General features: G+C 36.4%; 1 protein-coding gene across 2 annotated transcripts; it reads right to left on the reverse strand.

Moving 5' to 3' along the window:
• Nucleotides 1-143: 143 nt before the first annotated feature.
• On the reverse strand, nucleotides 144-10,444 carry ABCG28 (ABC transporter family protein). 2 transcript variants are annotated; one of them, XM_008229503.3, is made up of 14 exons: nucleotides 9,936-10,444; nucleotides 9,761-9,837; nucleotides 9,238-9,513; nucleotides 8,314-8,377; nucleotides 8,055-8,201; nucleotides 7,649-7,683; nucleotides 6,006-6,079; nucleotides 4,748-5,667; nucleotides 3,604-3,900; nucleotides 2,976-3,467; nucleotides 2,387-2,535; nucleotides 1,005-1,294; nucleotides 761-891; nucleotides 144-657 (listed from the first exon to the last, which is right to left on the reverse strand). In XM_008229503.3, exons 1-14 carry the CDS (start codon nucleotides 10,154-10,156, stop codon nucleotides 501-503), a joined length of 3,330 nt encoding a protein of 1,109 aa, XP_008227725.1. In that variant the 5' UTR covers nucleotides 10,157-10,444; the 3' UTR covers nucleotides 144-500. The 2 variants fall into 2 exon arrangements, with proteins under 2 accessions (XP_008227725.1, XP_088902067.1); XM_089045941.1 differs by lacking the exons at nucleotides 9,238-9,513; nucleotides 9,761-9,837; nucleotides 9,936-10,444 and having other exon boundaries at nucleotides 8,055-8,214; nucleotides 8,314-8,371.
• Nucleotides 10,445-17,039: the final 6,595 nt, after the last annotated feature.

The raw sequence follows: 17,039 nt of genomic DNA on the forward strand, positions 1-17,039 counted from the left end.
ATACTTGACCAGCAGACCAGTAGAAAATGGCATTGACTTGCAGACTAAAGGTCTCACGTTCAAATCTCTACGGCATCATAGTTGTGTGTGTGTGAGAGAGAGAAATCCCCCTCCTCTGTAGTTTTAGACTATCGCTTGTACTAAAAAAAAAATTGTCACAAATTTGGCAGAAGCAAAACCATGTGGATACAAATAATATAGAAACAACTGATTGTACAACAAATGCATAACAACAAGCAGAACCCTTAGGAGGAAGAGCTACCTTGAATAAATAAAATACCACTGTTATCTACACCTATACGGACTGGAAGTGCTACCTAAAGAAAGTGCGGCATTTACTCGTCTACAGATTGCCAATATATTGATTCTACAGTATGCAACATTCTCGTGAATCTCCGGCATCTTCACGAGACTCTGAGGGTTATGTAGTGAGGCAAGCATCTTTGTAAAGAATTTTCCATTTATGTACAGGGAGAATGGGTTGAAAGGATCAGACTGAGTTACTTCTTTTGGAAGAGTACCAGTAACAAGTATGCAATGCATCGAGAAACTATACCGGTAATGATGAGGAAGATTAAACTACGGTACCAATGATTGAGATCATAGCCAGTTTTCATAAGTGAACCACATCGTGTGATTAACCACACTCCAGAATACCTGAAAAAAAGGAAAAACGAAAAAAGAAAAGCAAGAAGCATTATAACATCCGCATTAAGAATGATGATGCACAATGATCTCGGTAAAAATGGTTATTTCAAACCTTTTAGCATTTGCTATGACAAAAGCTTCCAAAGCCCACTTAGTGTAGCACAAATCAGCTATTCTTGAAACAAATTTGTTCTCATTATAGTTTGCTATTAGAGTCAAAACAACTGGAAGAAGTACCGACCACTGCACAACAACAAAAGTGGCTTGTTGGAAGGAAGAAGAAAACAAGCATACAGACACATAAAAACATTCATTTTACAAAGCTAATAATTTCTCAATGTGGAAAAAATTCTTACCAGTTGGGCTGGACCAGGTGCCAGGTAGATAGCAAGGGCATAAGCTATACCAGTCACGCAGTAAACCAGACAAAGCAAAACGATGAAATTATCTATGACGGATGATCTTGGGTTGTTGAAGAAATAGAACATTGAGAGATACACTAGAGGCTTAATGATTGTATTGAAATGATCAATTGTATCCCTCGACAGAAAGTAAGCCAAGCTACTCATGCCAGAAGAGCTCTCTCTCCAGTAGTGCAATTTATCCAGTCCAAATGTTCTCAAAGCTGCAATCTTGCACAGGAGAGCTGAAATGGAAACAAATTAGGACGGGTGAGAAGTAAATCACGTCTTAGAAAAAGCTATGATTGGAGGACACGAACATGAGCGTAGAAATTTGACATGAATGTTTGCCAACCACGTCAATTTCCCAAAATACATGAGGATGTGCCACACAATATAGGATAATATTCTTATGACTGGCAGTCAAACTGTCAATTTAGAATCGTACGCCCAAAAAATATCCACTTGATCAACGGTTCAAATTCACAGTTTAACTTCCTTCCAAGCAATTTTTAATAACTTAAACCAAAAACTAGATATAAGTCCCTCGTACATACTATTGTTTAGTAACAGTTCTTTTTCTTTTGGATTAGGTCCTTTGACCAATTGACCAAGTCAAACACATCCCTTAAATGCCTTAATTTTCTCAGATTTGTATTTTTGTTTCTCTCATTCCAATCTTACACCTAACATTATTTAAGAGATATAAATCCCAGAATTTCTTTGGTTTTAAGTTGTAGGAGTCCCACGTCCCACAATTTCACGTATAATTTTTTTTTTTAAATGGATACCACTAGTCCCGAACAGGATTTCTGTCCATTATTCTCACGTGACCTGCACGGCGCAACTGAACATCTTTTCATGGGCAATTTCAGCAACTCACCTGCATTTGGCCTTTCATCTATCACAACATAGATCTTTTCTGTATTTGTTGAGGTGAATATCAAGTGTTATGCAGTTCAACTGGTGAGCAACAACAATGCACCCCTATTCTCCTCCACCTTCCCTAGCCAAAGGTGAGTTGCGAAAATTGTGCCTAAAAGGTGCTCATATGCATGTCATATGATAAAAAATGATAGGGAAGGATAATGCCCAGGACTAATGCCACTCATTTATGAAACAATAATGCATGAAACATTCTAAGATTTTAAATAAGGACTTATGTTCGATAAGTTCAGGGACTATTCCTCTATGTTACTCAATAATTTAATCTAAATTGGGATTGTTCCAGTAACATCTAAAAGAGCCAAGTTGAATCATGAAACATCCAAGACCATAAGTGATATGATCACAGCTTAAGGAAGCAAAGTATAATTAAGGGAAAAAAATCTACTTACAAACTGCTATGACGGTGTATGTATAACCAATTGCACCAAAGGTTTCATCGCTCACTTTGGCAAGTGTTCCCAAGCAGACTCCGGCAATCAATAAAATCAGAAAATCTACAGCTTGGGTCCTAGCTTCTCGTAACCGCTGCTTACCACCCCTATAAAGCCAGTCATAAACAAATTAGGCTGAATCATTTAAAAGTAACAATCTTAAAGGAACTCAGCTGTTGCAAATTTTGAGCAATAGACTTTGCTTAGTGTGGTGTGTAACAGTCACACTGTGTGACAGTGAGCAATGCCTTACGTTGGATAATTAAGTCTAAGCCTTAACAAATAAACATATTGATATCTTCTCAACATCTTGATCTTTACAAGCATAATAAGCATGTATGTGCAACAGTGCAAAAAATTAACCCCACCCATTCTTTCTGGTCACACAATAGAAGAGGCAAATGAAGAATATGCCCCAAGGTTTTGACGTTTCTTGCATGATAAAACACAATACATGATATAACACTCATCATATCCATATGGTTGATTATCTCCAGAAAATTAAGAATTTTTTGTGAAACCAAAATGTTAGAGAAGGAATACCCACCTCCCAAGGAAGTATCTATATTGCTGGAACACGCCAGGGGTAATCCGCTCAGATAAGTCACTTGACTTCAAGAATTTATGCTGTAAAGTGTCCTTATTCACCTCAACATGACACTTGACATCCTGCCAAAAGTCTCCAGCAAAGGACTGTCCATCAGATCCAGCATTTGGAGTACTTCCTCCATGAGCTGAATTTTCGCCTGCAGATGCAGCCATTCCATCAGAACTCTGGAGCATGTCCATAGGAACTGGGTACCCATTGTGAAGCATCCATCTAACAGGTAGTTGCTTATAGGTCACCCCAGAGCTTGTGCTTGGTTTTACTATGCCTTCCAAAATGTCAATGAAATAGTCTGGAGGGTTGACACGCTCAGGGACAGTAATCCCAAGGGTAGCAAAGTACTCTTCAACTTTCTTCACTGATCCATGATACACCGTAAGTCCACCTTTAGCCAGAAGGATCAAATCATCAAACATCTTGAACAATGTGTAGCTGAAGCACCCAATAAAGTAGAATTAGCAAAAGAAACTACTTTAAAAAATTGACTTCATTTCCAGTGAAGCCATCTATTAATTTGCCTTTCCCACAATTTAGGTACTTTTCTAGTACTTGCTACAAGTTAAATTACCTAGGTTGGTGGACAACCATGCAAATGTTAACTCCTTCAAGAGCCTCACGTCTAAGAGCTCTCAGCAACAAATTAGAAGATGAACTATCCAAACCTGATGTGGGTTCATCTAAAATTAGAAGTGATGGTTCCATGACCATTTCCAGCCCAACATTTACTCGCTTTCTTTGACCTCCAGAGATTCCTCGCCTCTCCACCGTTCCAACCAGGGAATCCCGCACTGCCTGCAGGCCCAAGGACTCAATAACTCTTTCAACGACTAAGACCTTTTCTGGTTTAGGCAGATCAGCAGAGAGTCTACAATAACCAAAATGCAGAAGATGAGGATGGTACAAGAACTAATATCAGTACCAGTAAATGAATGTGATCAAGGAGGTAAAAAAAGAGATAATAGGAAAAAAGGGTACAACAGAAAAGATTAGAACAGTCCAAAACCTATCACAGTGTCTTTGAATTTGCCTATTTAAAGTGGCTATGCATACCTAAATTCTACTGTATAACACTCCTCCAAATGAACAAAGCTGTTCTACACATATGTGATCATATTTCAAATGTCCCGAAGCAATGAATCAACAAAGATGCAGGTTGGACAAATTTTATGAAAGAATGCAGACTCCAAAAAGTAAATGATTTCAGCAAAGACAGATTTTCCAGAGATGAGGTAAAGGAAAGAGGGGTCAATAGTGTAAGAAAGAACTATAAGTGGCTGATTCCCAAATATACATGTCAAGTTCTTTTTCCAGTCCTTGAGCACCAAGTGTGACTTCAAAGATGATTTGACTTCTAATATTTTCTTAATACAAATGGACCTAAAAAGAGGAATTAAGAGTACATTGTTGGATGCAAAGATTGTTGCTTCCAGAGATTGAAGTTGTGAATCTTAGGGCTTCATGAAGTAATTGGCAAATCAAACAGAAACCAATTTTTGCCCACACATATACATGCTGGATCATTTTGGAAGCAGTACACTTGGAATGTTAAAGTTTTGAACCCAGAACCTCTTTCAACAAGAACTGTGATACCATGTTATACAACCATTGGATCCAAAGTTTAAGCTGTTAGAGAATGGACCAACAATGTTAATGAAGCTAACCACAAATACTCAAACTGCGGATACCTGAAGTTTGGAACTAAATGTGCATACCTGCATCTTGCGCTGAACCAGAGATTTTCTTCTACTGTCAAATTTCCATGCACAATATCATCTTGTGGCACAAAGCCAATGATTTTCTTGTATGAGTGGATGGATTCCATCTTTCCATTTACAAGTATCATACCGCTCATGGTGCATCCCCTAATTTTTCCAGCCAAAGCAGAAAGAAATGTTGTTTTTCCAGCTCCAGATGGACCCATGACAGCTGAAACCCTCCCAGGTGATATTTTCCCAGTCACGCACCTCATAAGATGTTTGTTTTTTCCTTTCAATGTGAGGGTTAGATCTTTAAAAGCAACCTCAATGGGAGGCCTCTTACTGATTTCAGTATCACCAGCCATTTCTATAACCCCAGAGAAGGTTAAGTTTGCATTCTGCTCTTGTAATGCCTTTTCCTTTTCAATTTGACCATATGCATACTTGAAAATTTGACTCTGAGTATGCAACTGCTTACCTTTTGGTGCTTTTGCTGTTTGCTTTTTAATATTTTTATCTCCTATCTCTAGATTGAAACCTTCATGACTATTTGGATCTTCCTCAATTGCATGTATCATTTGTGTGAGGCTGCTTTTGTCTTTATTCTTTCCTTTAGATGTTCCAGCTGATTGCTCATTGGGTGGCATAGGTGGCAAGGCAGCATCTGTTCCAGGTTTAGCTTGTCCCAGTCCTTTCAGCTGGTCCGAATGCCTGGTAGATTTTCGGCGAGAAAATGTACGTGAAAACTGTGATGACAGTCCAACTGCATGCTTCTTAGCAATGTCTTTTGCAGATTTCCATTTTTCACGTGCTTGTGCAGTTTCTCTTACACTTTGAACTGCTTTTTCCCTGGATTTTGCTTGTCTTTTCTCTCGGGTGGCAAGAACTTGGTCAGAACAATTATATATAATGAGAAGGATGAAAATTAATCCAGCCTGCATTGACAAGTGAAGGTTCATCAATACAGATGGCTGATGGTTGCATATGAAATTAGTTCAAAAAGCACAGCATGGACAGTATTTTCTTTTCTTTTATATAAATTGCTTTTCAAAAACACTGGAAAGTATATGTGATGTGCTGTTAAGCCTTTGATAAATATAGTCATTGACACATAAAAATAATCCCACATTTTTCCAAGGCAACTAGTAGGGCACTAAAGTACTCCATGAATAGTTCATTCTATAAATTTAAATGAACCACGATCATAATCGTGGTCCTGGAAGCTTACATTATTCACTATTTAAATTTTAAAGAATGAAGTAAGACCACTCACAAAAAGCAGGATACCGTATGCAGTAATATTTTGATTTTCTGATTGTGACTTACAAGTCGCCATCCGGAAACACTCTGCAAGTTCAACAAGGGTCATTATCATAGACTCACCAGAATCAAAAGCAAAGATAAAGTAATTAGACTCCAAACTCAAAACGAATAGATGCATTCTTAAACATATACTATTGTAGATAACAGTAACATTATCTGACATCAAACAAAACAATAATTGAAGCAATATTATTAACCTAAAAACAAATATCTTGCCACAAGCAAATTCAAGGTTACCATGCTTATTGTCAGGAGACCCACAAAAGCATGCAAAATAAACAGCAAAATAAACAGCAAAATATCCAAGTAACAAGCAAAGACAGAGAGATATGCAACGTGGTTGGGTAAACTTTCCTTCTTCCACGTGAGAGGAGTTTGAAGTCCACTAGGAACCAAGAAATTATTAGGATTCTCTTGTTCCCCTTACAATGTTGCACTCAAATCCTCACATGTTCTCTTTGGTGTCTTCTCATACCAGTGCAACCCTTGGTTCTTGTACTCTTTGGTACAACCAATACCCCTAAGAGTTGAACCTCTTTTAGACATGCACTGTCTTGGTTCCTCTGGTTACAATTTGGATGAATTAATTATTTGAGGATTATGTCTACGATAACCACCATGCCATAATCAACAGCTTGAACTAGCACCCCCACTGGAAACACCTTTTGTAAATTTTCCATACCAGTGCCCTTAAGAGTTTCCAAATATATTTATAAATTATACTTAACAAAGCACTTCTAATATCTTCATCCCTAGGATTTTTTACATTTTGAGCTCTGTTTTCTGTAGATGTTTTGTCCTCTGATTTGTACTCTCTCTTTTATTAATAACTTTGGTTTCTTAGCACCAAATAAAAACTGTACCCCAAATTCACTCATCTGACGTAACTACTCTTAACCTTGTTAGCTGATTATACGACCAGATGTGTTATAAGGGGCATCACAGTTGGAAAACTTTTGACACTGCCAATGGAAGAAACATTGCTGCTTCATCACCTGACACAATCATGACCCTCTGCCTCTTGATTAATACAAATACCATGCATACTTCTGGTTCACTTCACCTAGTATTGTATCTGAGTTTTATGCTCACATTGACAAGGTGTTCTGTCAGTACTAAACCCTAGAATTACAGAAATAACCAGATATGCAGATTTCCGCCAACACTTAAAATATGTAGCAAACACTAAGCCATTGGCAAGAAGCTTATGAAACCATGGACATAATTTTCATAAAGATCTTGATACATGAGAATAGAGAGAAAAAATTGCTCTGACAGGAGTTTCAAAATAGATATTAAATTTGTATATATATAGCCTACGAACTTCTAATATTTGAATTTCCAATGTTAGGGTTAGCAATTATGTCTTCTTTCATGGATGAACAAGACGCACCGACTATACCATTATTGACTTGTTGGACTTCCCGATGGACTAATTGGCTGTTATTCTACAACTACTATCAAATTTAGGGACTAAGTTTCAGGTTGCTGTTCTCATAATTAACATCCCCTGACTTCGTTTTTTTAACTAGTGAAACAAAATGAGATTCAGGTATCCATTATTCTACTACATGGGTGGAAAGAGAAACTTACGTTCCTGAGATGTGGAACCCTGCCTGCAATAATGTCTGCAATGGGCAAAAACTGTGGCATAAGTATACAAAAAGTGAACTGCTGAGATGATTTTTCTCTGTTGTTCAACAAATTTATAAGAAAAAAACTAAAAGAAGAAAATAAGGAATCAGATGACCATCATGCATTTCATCAAATGATAATGATTATTAAGAGGGTAATGTTCTCTTGCCAGATTTATGTAGCCATATTATGAATCTAATCAATGATCTAGATTCACCGTCTGGCAAAGTAAGAGAACATTACCCGAAAATAAGAAACCCAGGTTTTGACAAGAAGTGTAAAAACATGAAGCAATGAAGAAATAAGGTCACTATTTGCAAAATGTAAGGACAAGTGCTAAAAGCTCTGGGATAATTATCAATACCCACTACTGCAAGGAATTTTTTGGATGGTAGACGGACAATATGATCCACCCGAACAGAATACCTCTTTACTACTCGAGAAATCAGCCCACTTATCTGCTCCTCCACAAGTATGGTTTTGCTTCCCAGGAGGTAGCTGATAACTGTATCTGTAGAATATTTCTGCTGATAAATATTAATGTATGCTAACCATAAGGAAAAATGGAGATGAAAGAATTTAAAAAGAAAAATGCAAAAGTTAAGAAAAGATTATGAACTTACGGCTCGCATGTACCAGTTTCATTATTGAGTTTTGCAAATGGGCAGTAAGCACCTTTCGGGCAAGCTTCATAGATAAGATGAGAAAAGGTAACAAAGAAAATGAAGTCAGGCACACTCAACTGTTCCAACGACGGATATCGGATGCTTTTTTCTATATTGTCTATAATATGCAATACTGGTAAAGATTTATAAATGACCAAATAGCAATACGCCACATTATGAGAAAAAAATAACCACAAAAAATCAAGATATAGAATTCATTTTATTAAAACATTATGGCTTCTTCGAAAAGAAAGAATCAAGCAACACGTAATGACCATCCTATGAAAGACTGGGGTCTCGCAAATGTTCAGTTTTTAACCAGAAACTAATTACTCCTTTTAAAATTGGCTCCTCATGCCAGATGCCATCTTACATGTTGGGAAATGAGATCTTACAGATGGAATGCATATTGATGATCAAAAGTTTTTATAGATGACCAAGATGACACAAAAGTCAGTCAAGGTAAGTCATGTGGTTTTAATTTTGATAAGACTACCCTTGCGGTATATATCCGTTACCAATCTTAATCAAGTCTCCAATTTCTGTCAATTGGTATAACGGGGCATCCACATGTGAGTCACATGTAGAGGTATTAGGATCATTTCGCATTCATTTCACTGCTTGGGTCTCCATGATTTATTGAAACGTACGCGAAATGACAGTAATACTCATGCACAGATAACTGAAATCGGAGATCTGACAAAGATTAGTAACAAATAAGATAAACCAGATGAATCCGTTGTCATTTTAGGCAATTAATATGGATACAAGTCAATGGAAGCTAGGTAGATGTTACAAAAGAAGCAACAAGAAATCAAGAATCACAAAAAAAAAGTATGAAACACTAGTTATCCTAAAAACACACAGGTTTGAAGTACTTACGGAGCATGCAAGTAAGGCCATGAGGGCAGAAGAAACCCTCACAACAAGGTGCACAGTCATTACTTCTGACAGGCACATAGGATCGATTTTTCGGGTCAACTTTCTCAGAAGAACCACACGCCCACCCAGGCTCACATCCAGAAACCCACGATGACAGATTGCAGTTCTTGTTCGGTTTCAAGTAACTGGTTTTCCCGGATTGCAATAAACCTTCAGAATACAGATTGATTTCTGCAGCTGTGCACAATCGGCCCAAAACCTCTCCAATTGATCCACCTTAAAATATCATGAAAAATGAAACTAAATGAATTGGTTATTCATTATCACCAGGAGGGTCTATAATGTGAACCTTGTTCATTAATAATTTTTGTTACCAAGTTACTGTTTCCTATAAGTGTAAGAATGACGCAAAAAAAGTACGAGCCTTTTTCTTTTTCTTTTCTCTTTCATCAATGAGGGAGATGACATTCGAATTTTGGGCCTCTTCCAACATAATAATTTTTGAGACAATGGTGACACGTACCTGCCATTTTCTTAGCGCAGTTGGAAATGAACCTTGAGTCTTTTGAGAAATTGAAAGCCCCATCCCAGTCCTCGTCTCTGTAGTAAACACAAAATACACACATTTTCACTCTACCAAATCAAAAATAATTTTTTTTTTAAAAGAAAGAGGGAGATAGAGAGAGAAGTAAACTGACATGTCGACGATGCAGAAGCTAAATTTGCTCTGAAGTTCGTCTTTGAAAACAGGGGTGAGATTGGAATAGCGGCTCAAGACGAGCTCGGTGGCAAGATCATAGCTTGCCGTGTCCTGTCCCGCAATTCGGGGCAGAGGTAAGCTGAAGAAGCTGAAGAAAAGGAGAACAGAGAAAACCCTAACAGAGAGATCTTTGAGTTGCTCTCTGTCTCTGCTGATCATATCGACCGCCGTGCCCAGCCTCCGAACGAAGAAGACGATTGAATTGATATACGAAATGTATATATCGATTCGATTTCAGATTACGATCGTTTGAAAGAGACGACGCGGTGGTACTGCATGTGGAGAAAGGGATTGGGAATGTGGTAGAAGAAAGTGAAAGGCGTGGGCGGGTATGGTGTGAGGCCATGAGAAACAGAGAGCGTGAGGCGTTTTGGAGCCTTTGCTTGTTTTTCGGAGCAAAGAAATGGCGGGGAGAAAGAGTTGGCGAAGGCAAAGGGAGAGAGAGAGAGAGAGAGAGAGAGAGAGAGAGAGCAGTTGTGAATCTTTGTTTTCGACTTTAGACGTGACAAGTGCGCTATTCTGCCATGTCAGCTGGGATTGTTTGGACTGATGGCTGGTCAAGGTCAAATCAAAGTTGGTCGTGATTCAGCCCACGGCCCATGAGTCTATTGGGTTATAGCTTGGCTTGATGGGCATCCGCTCCACACCAGAAAAACTCGTGTTGAAACGTGAATAACACTCGTTTTGCTGTCTTATGCCAATTATGATATGCCATGTAGAAAAGTTATAACGCATAGCATAATGTGATTATAGGGAGTAGTTGATCTAATTCCAATTCCTTATTCCCAAATGCTTCAGTTTCCCTATTCTTGACTTCCTCCATCCCTTCTAAGTAAACATGGCACAAAATTGAGAATTGAATTCCTGATTTTGTGTGAATCCCACTTGCAATTTTATTCTTTTATGTGAAATAAACGCATGAGTAATCCGTAATGAGAATAGAAACCAACTCCTTATTTTGATTATGATTACGAATTAATAAACATGTCAATACTAGTTGTGTGTGTCATCTTTGCATGCTTTTAGTTCCTCTTATATCTTTCTATTTTGGAACAAAACCAGTGGAATTCAAATCTTTTTTACAATGTTGGGAAAATTTTGGTTGTATCGATAAATTCTAGGACATACGTGGGAAGAAATTGCTTCACCTCTACTTTAAGGATATTGGTGTTTTGAAAAAGGGATATATGGAGCTATTTTCCATATTTTCTTCGACCCACTTAACTAGAACATACACAATCGAGATTAACTTAACAATACAATAAAATATATAAATATTTTGAAGTTAAAACTTAGCTATAAGCTACCATAGGGAGAGCAATCACAATCCAAAAATTCTTTAGCAATATGTATTGATATAATCAAGAGATCTTTATGGACTGGAAAAAAAGTAAAAGGAAAAGCTTGTACTTCTGTCTTAAAACTTGAATTAATCACGAGAGTAGAATTAGGGACAATCTTTTAAACTTGGTGCTAACATCTATTGGATGCATAAACATGGCCTTTATCCGAATTCTCAGGCTTGAGCTCCCTATACATTACACCTATGCCATGGTGGAATTGCCCTGCATATGGAAACATTTTCTAGATGTAGCACACCAAGTTATATACATCTTTGCAGATGGATAATTTGCAGGACATGGCCTTTTGATGGTCACGTTGTGGTTCATGAGTTTTTAATTGTGTGTTCATACGAGAACCTTTTTTAATGCTACTTTTGTAGAAGTCTACTAAAATCTATGATCAATTACATAAAATCCCCAAACTCACCAAAATGTTGTTGTGGAGACTTTTGTTAAAGATGATTTAGATTCCACGGAGAAGAGAATAATACAGAATTTATATTATCTTCTAAACAATTAAAAAAAATAAATGCAAACCCAACTCTTCTCCCGCACCAAACCCACCGCTACCCCAGCCGCAACCTCATCCACTATAGATCTCCCCTACCCAACTGCAACCCCTACCAATTTGAAACGACATACGTAGTTTGAAGGTTTTTATGTAGTTGATCCTAAAATCTATGATAAAAGTGCAACAAACACCATTACAATTAACAATTCATAAAAGAAATTCTTTAGACACAAGCGATATTGGGGGAGGGGGATGTTAACGAAAGAGAAATAGAGAGAGAATTAAGAAGAAGATGAACTTTTCTGTATTATTATTTCTCAGATAACTATACAATTACAGAAAATTAAGCTTTATAGCTTGCTTTATAAGGCTCTAACTGATTATAATAGCTTAGTAACTAATTCCATAACATCAGTCGATAGGTGACACTTGTCACAATCCTAGTTCTACATACTCCAACCGAGGATTCGAACACATGACCGCATGTGCAATTCATACAAAAGCTACAAGCCCATTACTATACAAGCCCCTTACCATGGAAATCAATTAAAATCCATAAACCCTATAACTTTTTTGAAATAAAATACAGCCTCTGAACTAATCTAATTAATATTAAATGGGATGATTCATCATTGAGTTATTTACACTAACACTTTTGAGGTTTTCGGAGTTTTTTAAAATACCATGAGGTTTCAAAAATTACACGAACATCCCATGATGTTTAATTTTGTCTAAAGATTGATGATTTTATATAAATAATTTATCCAAATGACAAAGTTAGTCTTTGAGATTAAATTGCAAACATAGTCTAAAACATCGATAATTTCGACGAAATATCGAGGATATTATCGTTTTTTCAGGATCATGGATATTTCGGAACGTATCCATACACATATCGTATAAATATCAATAATATCGGAAAACATCGATGTCAATAATTTCGCTCACACTTCAGCAATACTTTGTTAAAATATCGCTATAATATCGAAAATATCGAATGTAATTGAAAAAAGGAAAGGAAAAAAAAAACAAAGCACACACACAAAGGGGATTCAAATCTTTGCCATTTCACTTCTTCAACGCCTTAACCACCATGTTGCTTATGTTTTTGTGATAATATGCTAAAATATGTATATTTATATTGTTTTGTTTTGAACAATTACATGCAAAACTATTCTGGGGATTTATCATTTGATGACTATTCTTCACAATACACTTTGTTAGTACGAAATTCGTATTGGCATTTCACTAGACTTTAGTATAGGGTGAAGAATTAGTTTGTGAGGAATTTTGAACGCTCACTACTCTTTCAAACACTCATGCTTACCATATGAGAATATTGACCTAGGTAAATCATTATATAATCACGCATTCATTATAGGATTCTAGTTGGAGTTATTTTCACACTCAAGTGTTTTTAGCTCGTATAAATCTTATTTCTAATAGATTAGATCTATCTCTTGCAGATTACTTTCCTAGTTCAACTCTATTTTAATTGATTAAACTAATAGATAATTGATTGAATAAACATTCTCCAAAGTTTCAATAAAAAATTTCAAGTTTTTCTTACAATTTATGTGGTTTTTATTCAATTTTTATTGATATCGATAATATTATGATATTTCCATAAAAAAATTTGTATTTTTGGACTGCCGATATTTCCGATGCAATCTATATTTTAGACTTTGATTGCAAATACATTCATTGACATTAATTTTGTCATTTGCATAAGTTTTCTTTTATAAAATCATCATTTTTTGGACGAACAATCAATAAAAATGTGTTTTGTGAAAACAATTTGAAACCTTAGGGCATATTCATGAAAGTTTTGAAACATCATGAGATTTTCTGAAAACACCAAAACCCTTAAGGGATGTTAGTGTAAATAATTGTTCATCATTTCCTATAGTAGTAATCCATTTCGTTTGAGGTGTTCAAATCTCATGGTGGTTGATTAATCAACAAAGAAAAATAAAAAAAGTCCAAAGTTTTATGGTTTAAAGAGCTTTCACTGTCAATCTGCGTTTTATGTAGGGGTGGCATTTTAAACCGAAAAATCGAAAAAACGCAAAAACCAACCGACAATTTATCGCAATGAAACCGCAATCACTGTAAACCGAACCGCATTTGCGGTATTAAGAACTGAACCGCATTTGCGGTTGCGGTATTTGATTTTCAAAACTTGCAGTTACCGCAAACCACAAAGTATAGCCGCAAGGATGATGATGTTGAATTATACAAGGAAATGAAACATATGACAACTTGTAAGTAATTAGTTTATTTATGCTAATGTTATTTATGTATCTTCTTATAATAAAATATACTAAACTATGTTGTTTTATTTGTAGATAACATTGGTACTCAAACAATACAACGGGGTTTTTCAAATCCACTCACCACCAACACTTGAGTTTGTAACTTTAGTTTATAACATTGGTGCATTGCATTTTCCTTTTAGTTTGTAACTTTAATTAACTTTGAATTGGATTTTTCTTTTTGTTGTAACTTTAATTTATTTTGCTTTGCATTTTCCTTTTAGTTTGTAACTTTAAAGGATTTGGAATTGGAATGCTTGAAAAGTTTAACTTTAATTGGAATGCTTGGAATTGTAACTTTAATTTTCTTAGGTTGTGAATACTTGAGAAGTTGAGGAGATTGTGAATTTATATATGCTTGAGAAATTGAGATTGTATATTTATTTATTTAGGTTGTGAATTTATATTTTTGTGAATGCTTTAGAATTTGAGGTTTTAAACTGCTAATTCACTGTAACCGACCGCATTTTGCGGTTTACTATTATGTAAACCGCAAAATGCGGTCGGTTTGTTTCAAAAATCACCAAACCGCAAATAGTTGGTCGGTTTGCAGTTTGAATAAAAATTCGCGTTACCGAATCAACCACCCCTAGTTTTGTGGGTGAACATAGCGATGAAACACTGAACAAAGCCTCGTGACGTCCGTCACTTACCAATTTGGCCCTTTGCAACGTCGTCATCAATCCTCATATTCCCTTTCACTGTTCCCTCAATAATATCTACTCCATATACATACAAGTATTTTTATCAATTCTCATTTCATAAATAAACACTAATTATTCTCTCTCTCTCTCTCTCTCTCTCTCTCTCTCTCTCTCTCTCTCTCTCTCTCTCTCTTTATTTTTTCTTTCCATTTCAACCTAAAAATTCCAATAACTATAATACTTCGAAACTCGTTGCTTTCTGTCCCCATCGGCCACACAACTTGATTTGAGAATGATCCAAGGTGAAACATTTGTTCTGCGTCGCTCCTTTAATGTCTTCTTACAAAAATAAGATGATTTGGTTTATCAGATTAATGGGTTTGCTTGGTTACCCAGAATATGTGCGACCAAAGTAGGGAATGACATTTGTATTTATTAAAAGTAGGTTGTGAATGATGTTGAATAATACACGGGTCACACATCGGAAACTTAATAAAATATAAAGTCTCATATAATAAATGGTTCCACTCCTAATAATATCGAGGCCTTTTGTATAAAACTCCACACCTGCTAAACAGGTGGTTAAGTTGGGGACAATATCAATGTTGTTAGTGGTTGGCCAAGAGTCCATCCCTATGAAATCTTAACATGGTATCAGAGCCAGGTCGGTTGACTGGCCTCGATGAAACTCAAATCAAACAAAAAAAATCCCCAAATTAAAAAATTTATAAAATTAAAAATAAATTTTTTTTAAAAAAAGTGACCGATGTAGAATTGGTTGCACGTGTGGCCCACTAAAAAGTAGTCCCACGTGAGGAGGAGTGTTGAAGAATACACGAGTCCCACATCGAAAACTTAACAAAATAGAAAGTCTCATATAATAAATGGTTCCACTCCTAATAACATCAAGGTCTTTTGTATAAAACTCACACCTGCTACACAGGTGGTTAAGTTGGGGACAACATCGATGTTGCTAGTAGTGGGCCAAGGGTCTGTCCCTCTGAAATCTTAACAAATGATGCCCAAATGTGGAACCTTTCTTGTTTCTAGTTTCATCAATAACTTTCAGGATTATTTTTTGTTTAAAGTTTGATTTTTTTTTTTTTTTGGGGGGGCAATAAATGATGGAAACTATAATTTAGATGGTAGGTTGCCATGTAAAATACTCACATGCAAAAAGTTTCGGTAAAATTGACACAACTAACGGAATTTGTGGAACAAATACCCAATTTAGTGACAACGCCATGACATTTCAAAATAAAGCTTATGAATTGCTCACCAAATCAAGTTCTAAAGTTACTGATGGATCATTGTATGGTAGGGGGTTTATACAAGTAAAAAACAAGAGTGAAACTCTTTATGCTAACGTGAAATGTACTCATGACCTTTCTAGCATAGATTGTCGCGACCTTTCTAGCATAGATTGTGAGATGGGCTTAATGTTGCAATTTCGTAAACTTGAACATCATAGTTATGGTATAAAAGATAACGTGCTATTTTTGGGGGTTGCTACATTATATTTGAATTGTACAACGTTTAATAGTCTATTTTCATATAATGAATTTTTTGAGAATGTCACTACTAAGCTTATTACAAGAGATGAAAACTTATTATGGCAATAACAAAAAAATATATATTGTGAATTTATTCTCATTTCCATTTTCAATTTTTTGTAGTTGATAGTGTAATTTGTATATGAGAATCTGTATATACAAAGACATAGTGTTCAATTTCTTTTGAAGGCCTATCTCCCCCGCTCCTGCGGCCTAACAGAATTCATGTGCCATGAACATATATCTTTTATTTGAGACAAACTTGAATAATTACAAGTGGTGTGGGATTTCACAATTATTTAATGAAACTGACTTTGTTCGTTGGCATGAATGGAAGCGGATGTAGATACGTTTTTTTCCCTCATTCGGTTATTGACGGCTGGGCACGGTGGGGAGTTGCCAACCACCGTACTAGATGTCTTCCGCATTGCTTTTCCAGAGGTGGACCGCCACGGCGCTGACAAGATGAGAGACCGACTTCAATCGGCACACCTAGAAATCGGTGCAGTGCAGTGTGGTTTCGGCGAGCATCGATGGCAGAGGATGAGACAGACAGGCGGCTGTGGGCTTTGCGGCTTGGTGTATAGGGAGGAAGAAGAAAAAGAAGCCAAGGAAGACAGAGATGGAGAGAGAAGAAAGAACCGACGGCTGGGAGAAAAGTAAAAAACAGAAGATC

This window comes from Prunus mume, linkage group LG1 (assembly GCF_029339155.1).
Source record: "Prunus mume cultivar Tortuosa linkage group LG1, ASM2933915v1, whole genome shotgun sequence".
NCBI classification, from domain to species: Eukaryota; Viridiplantae; Streptophyta; class Magnoliopsida; order Rosales; family Rosaceae; genus Prunus; species Prunus mume.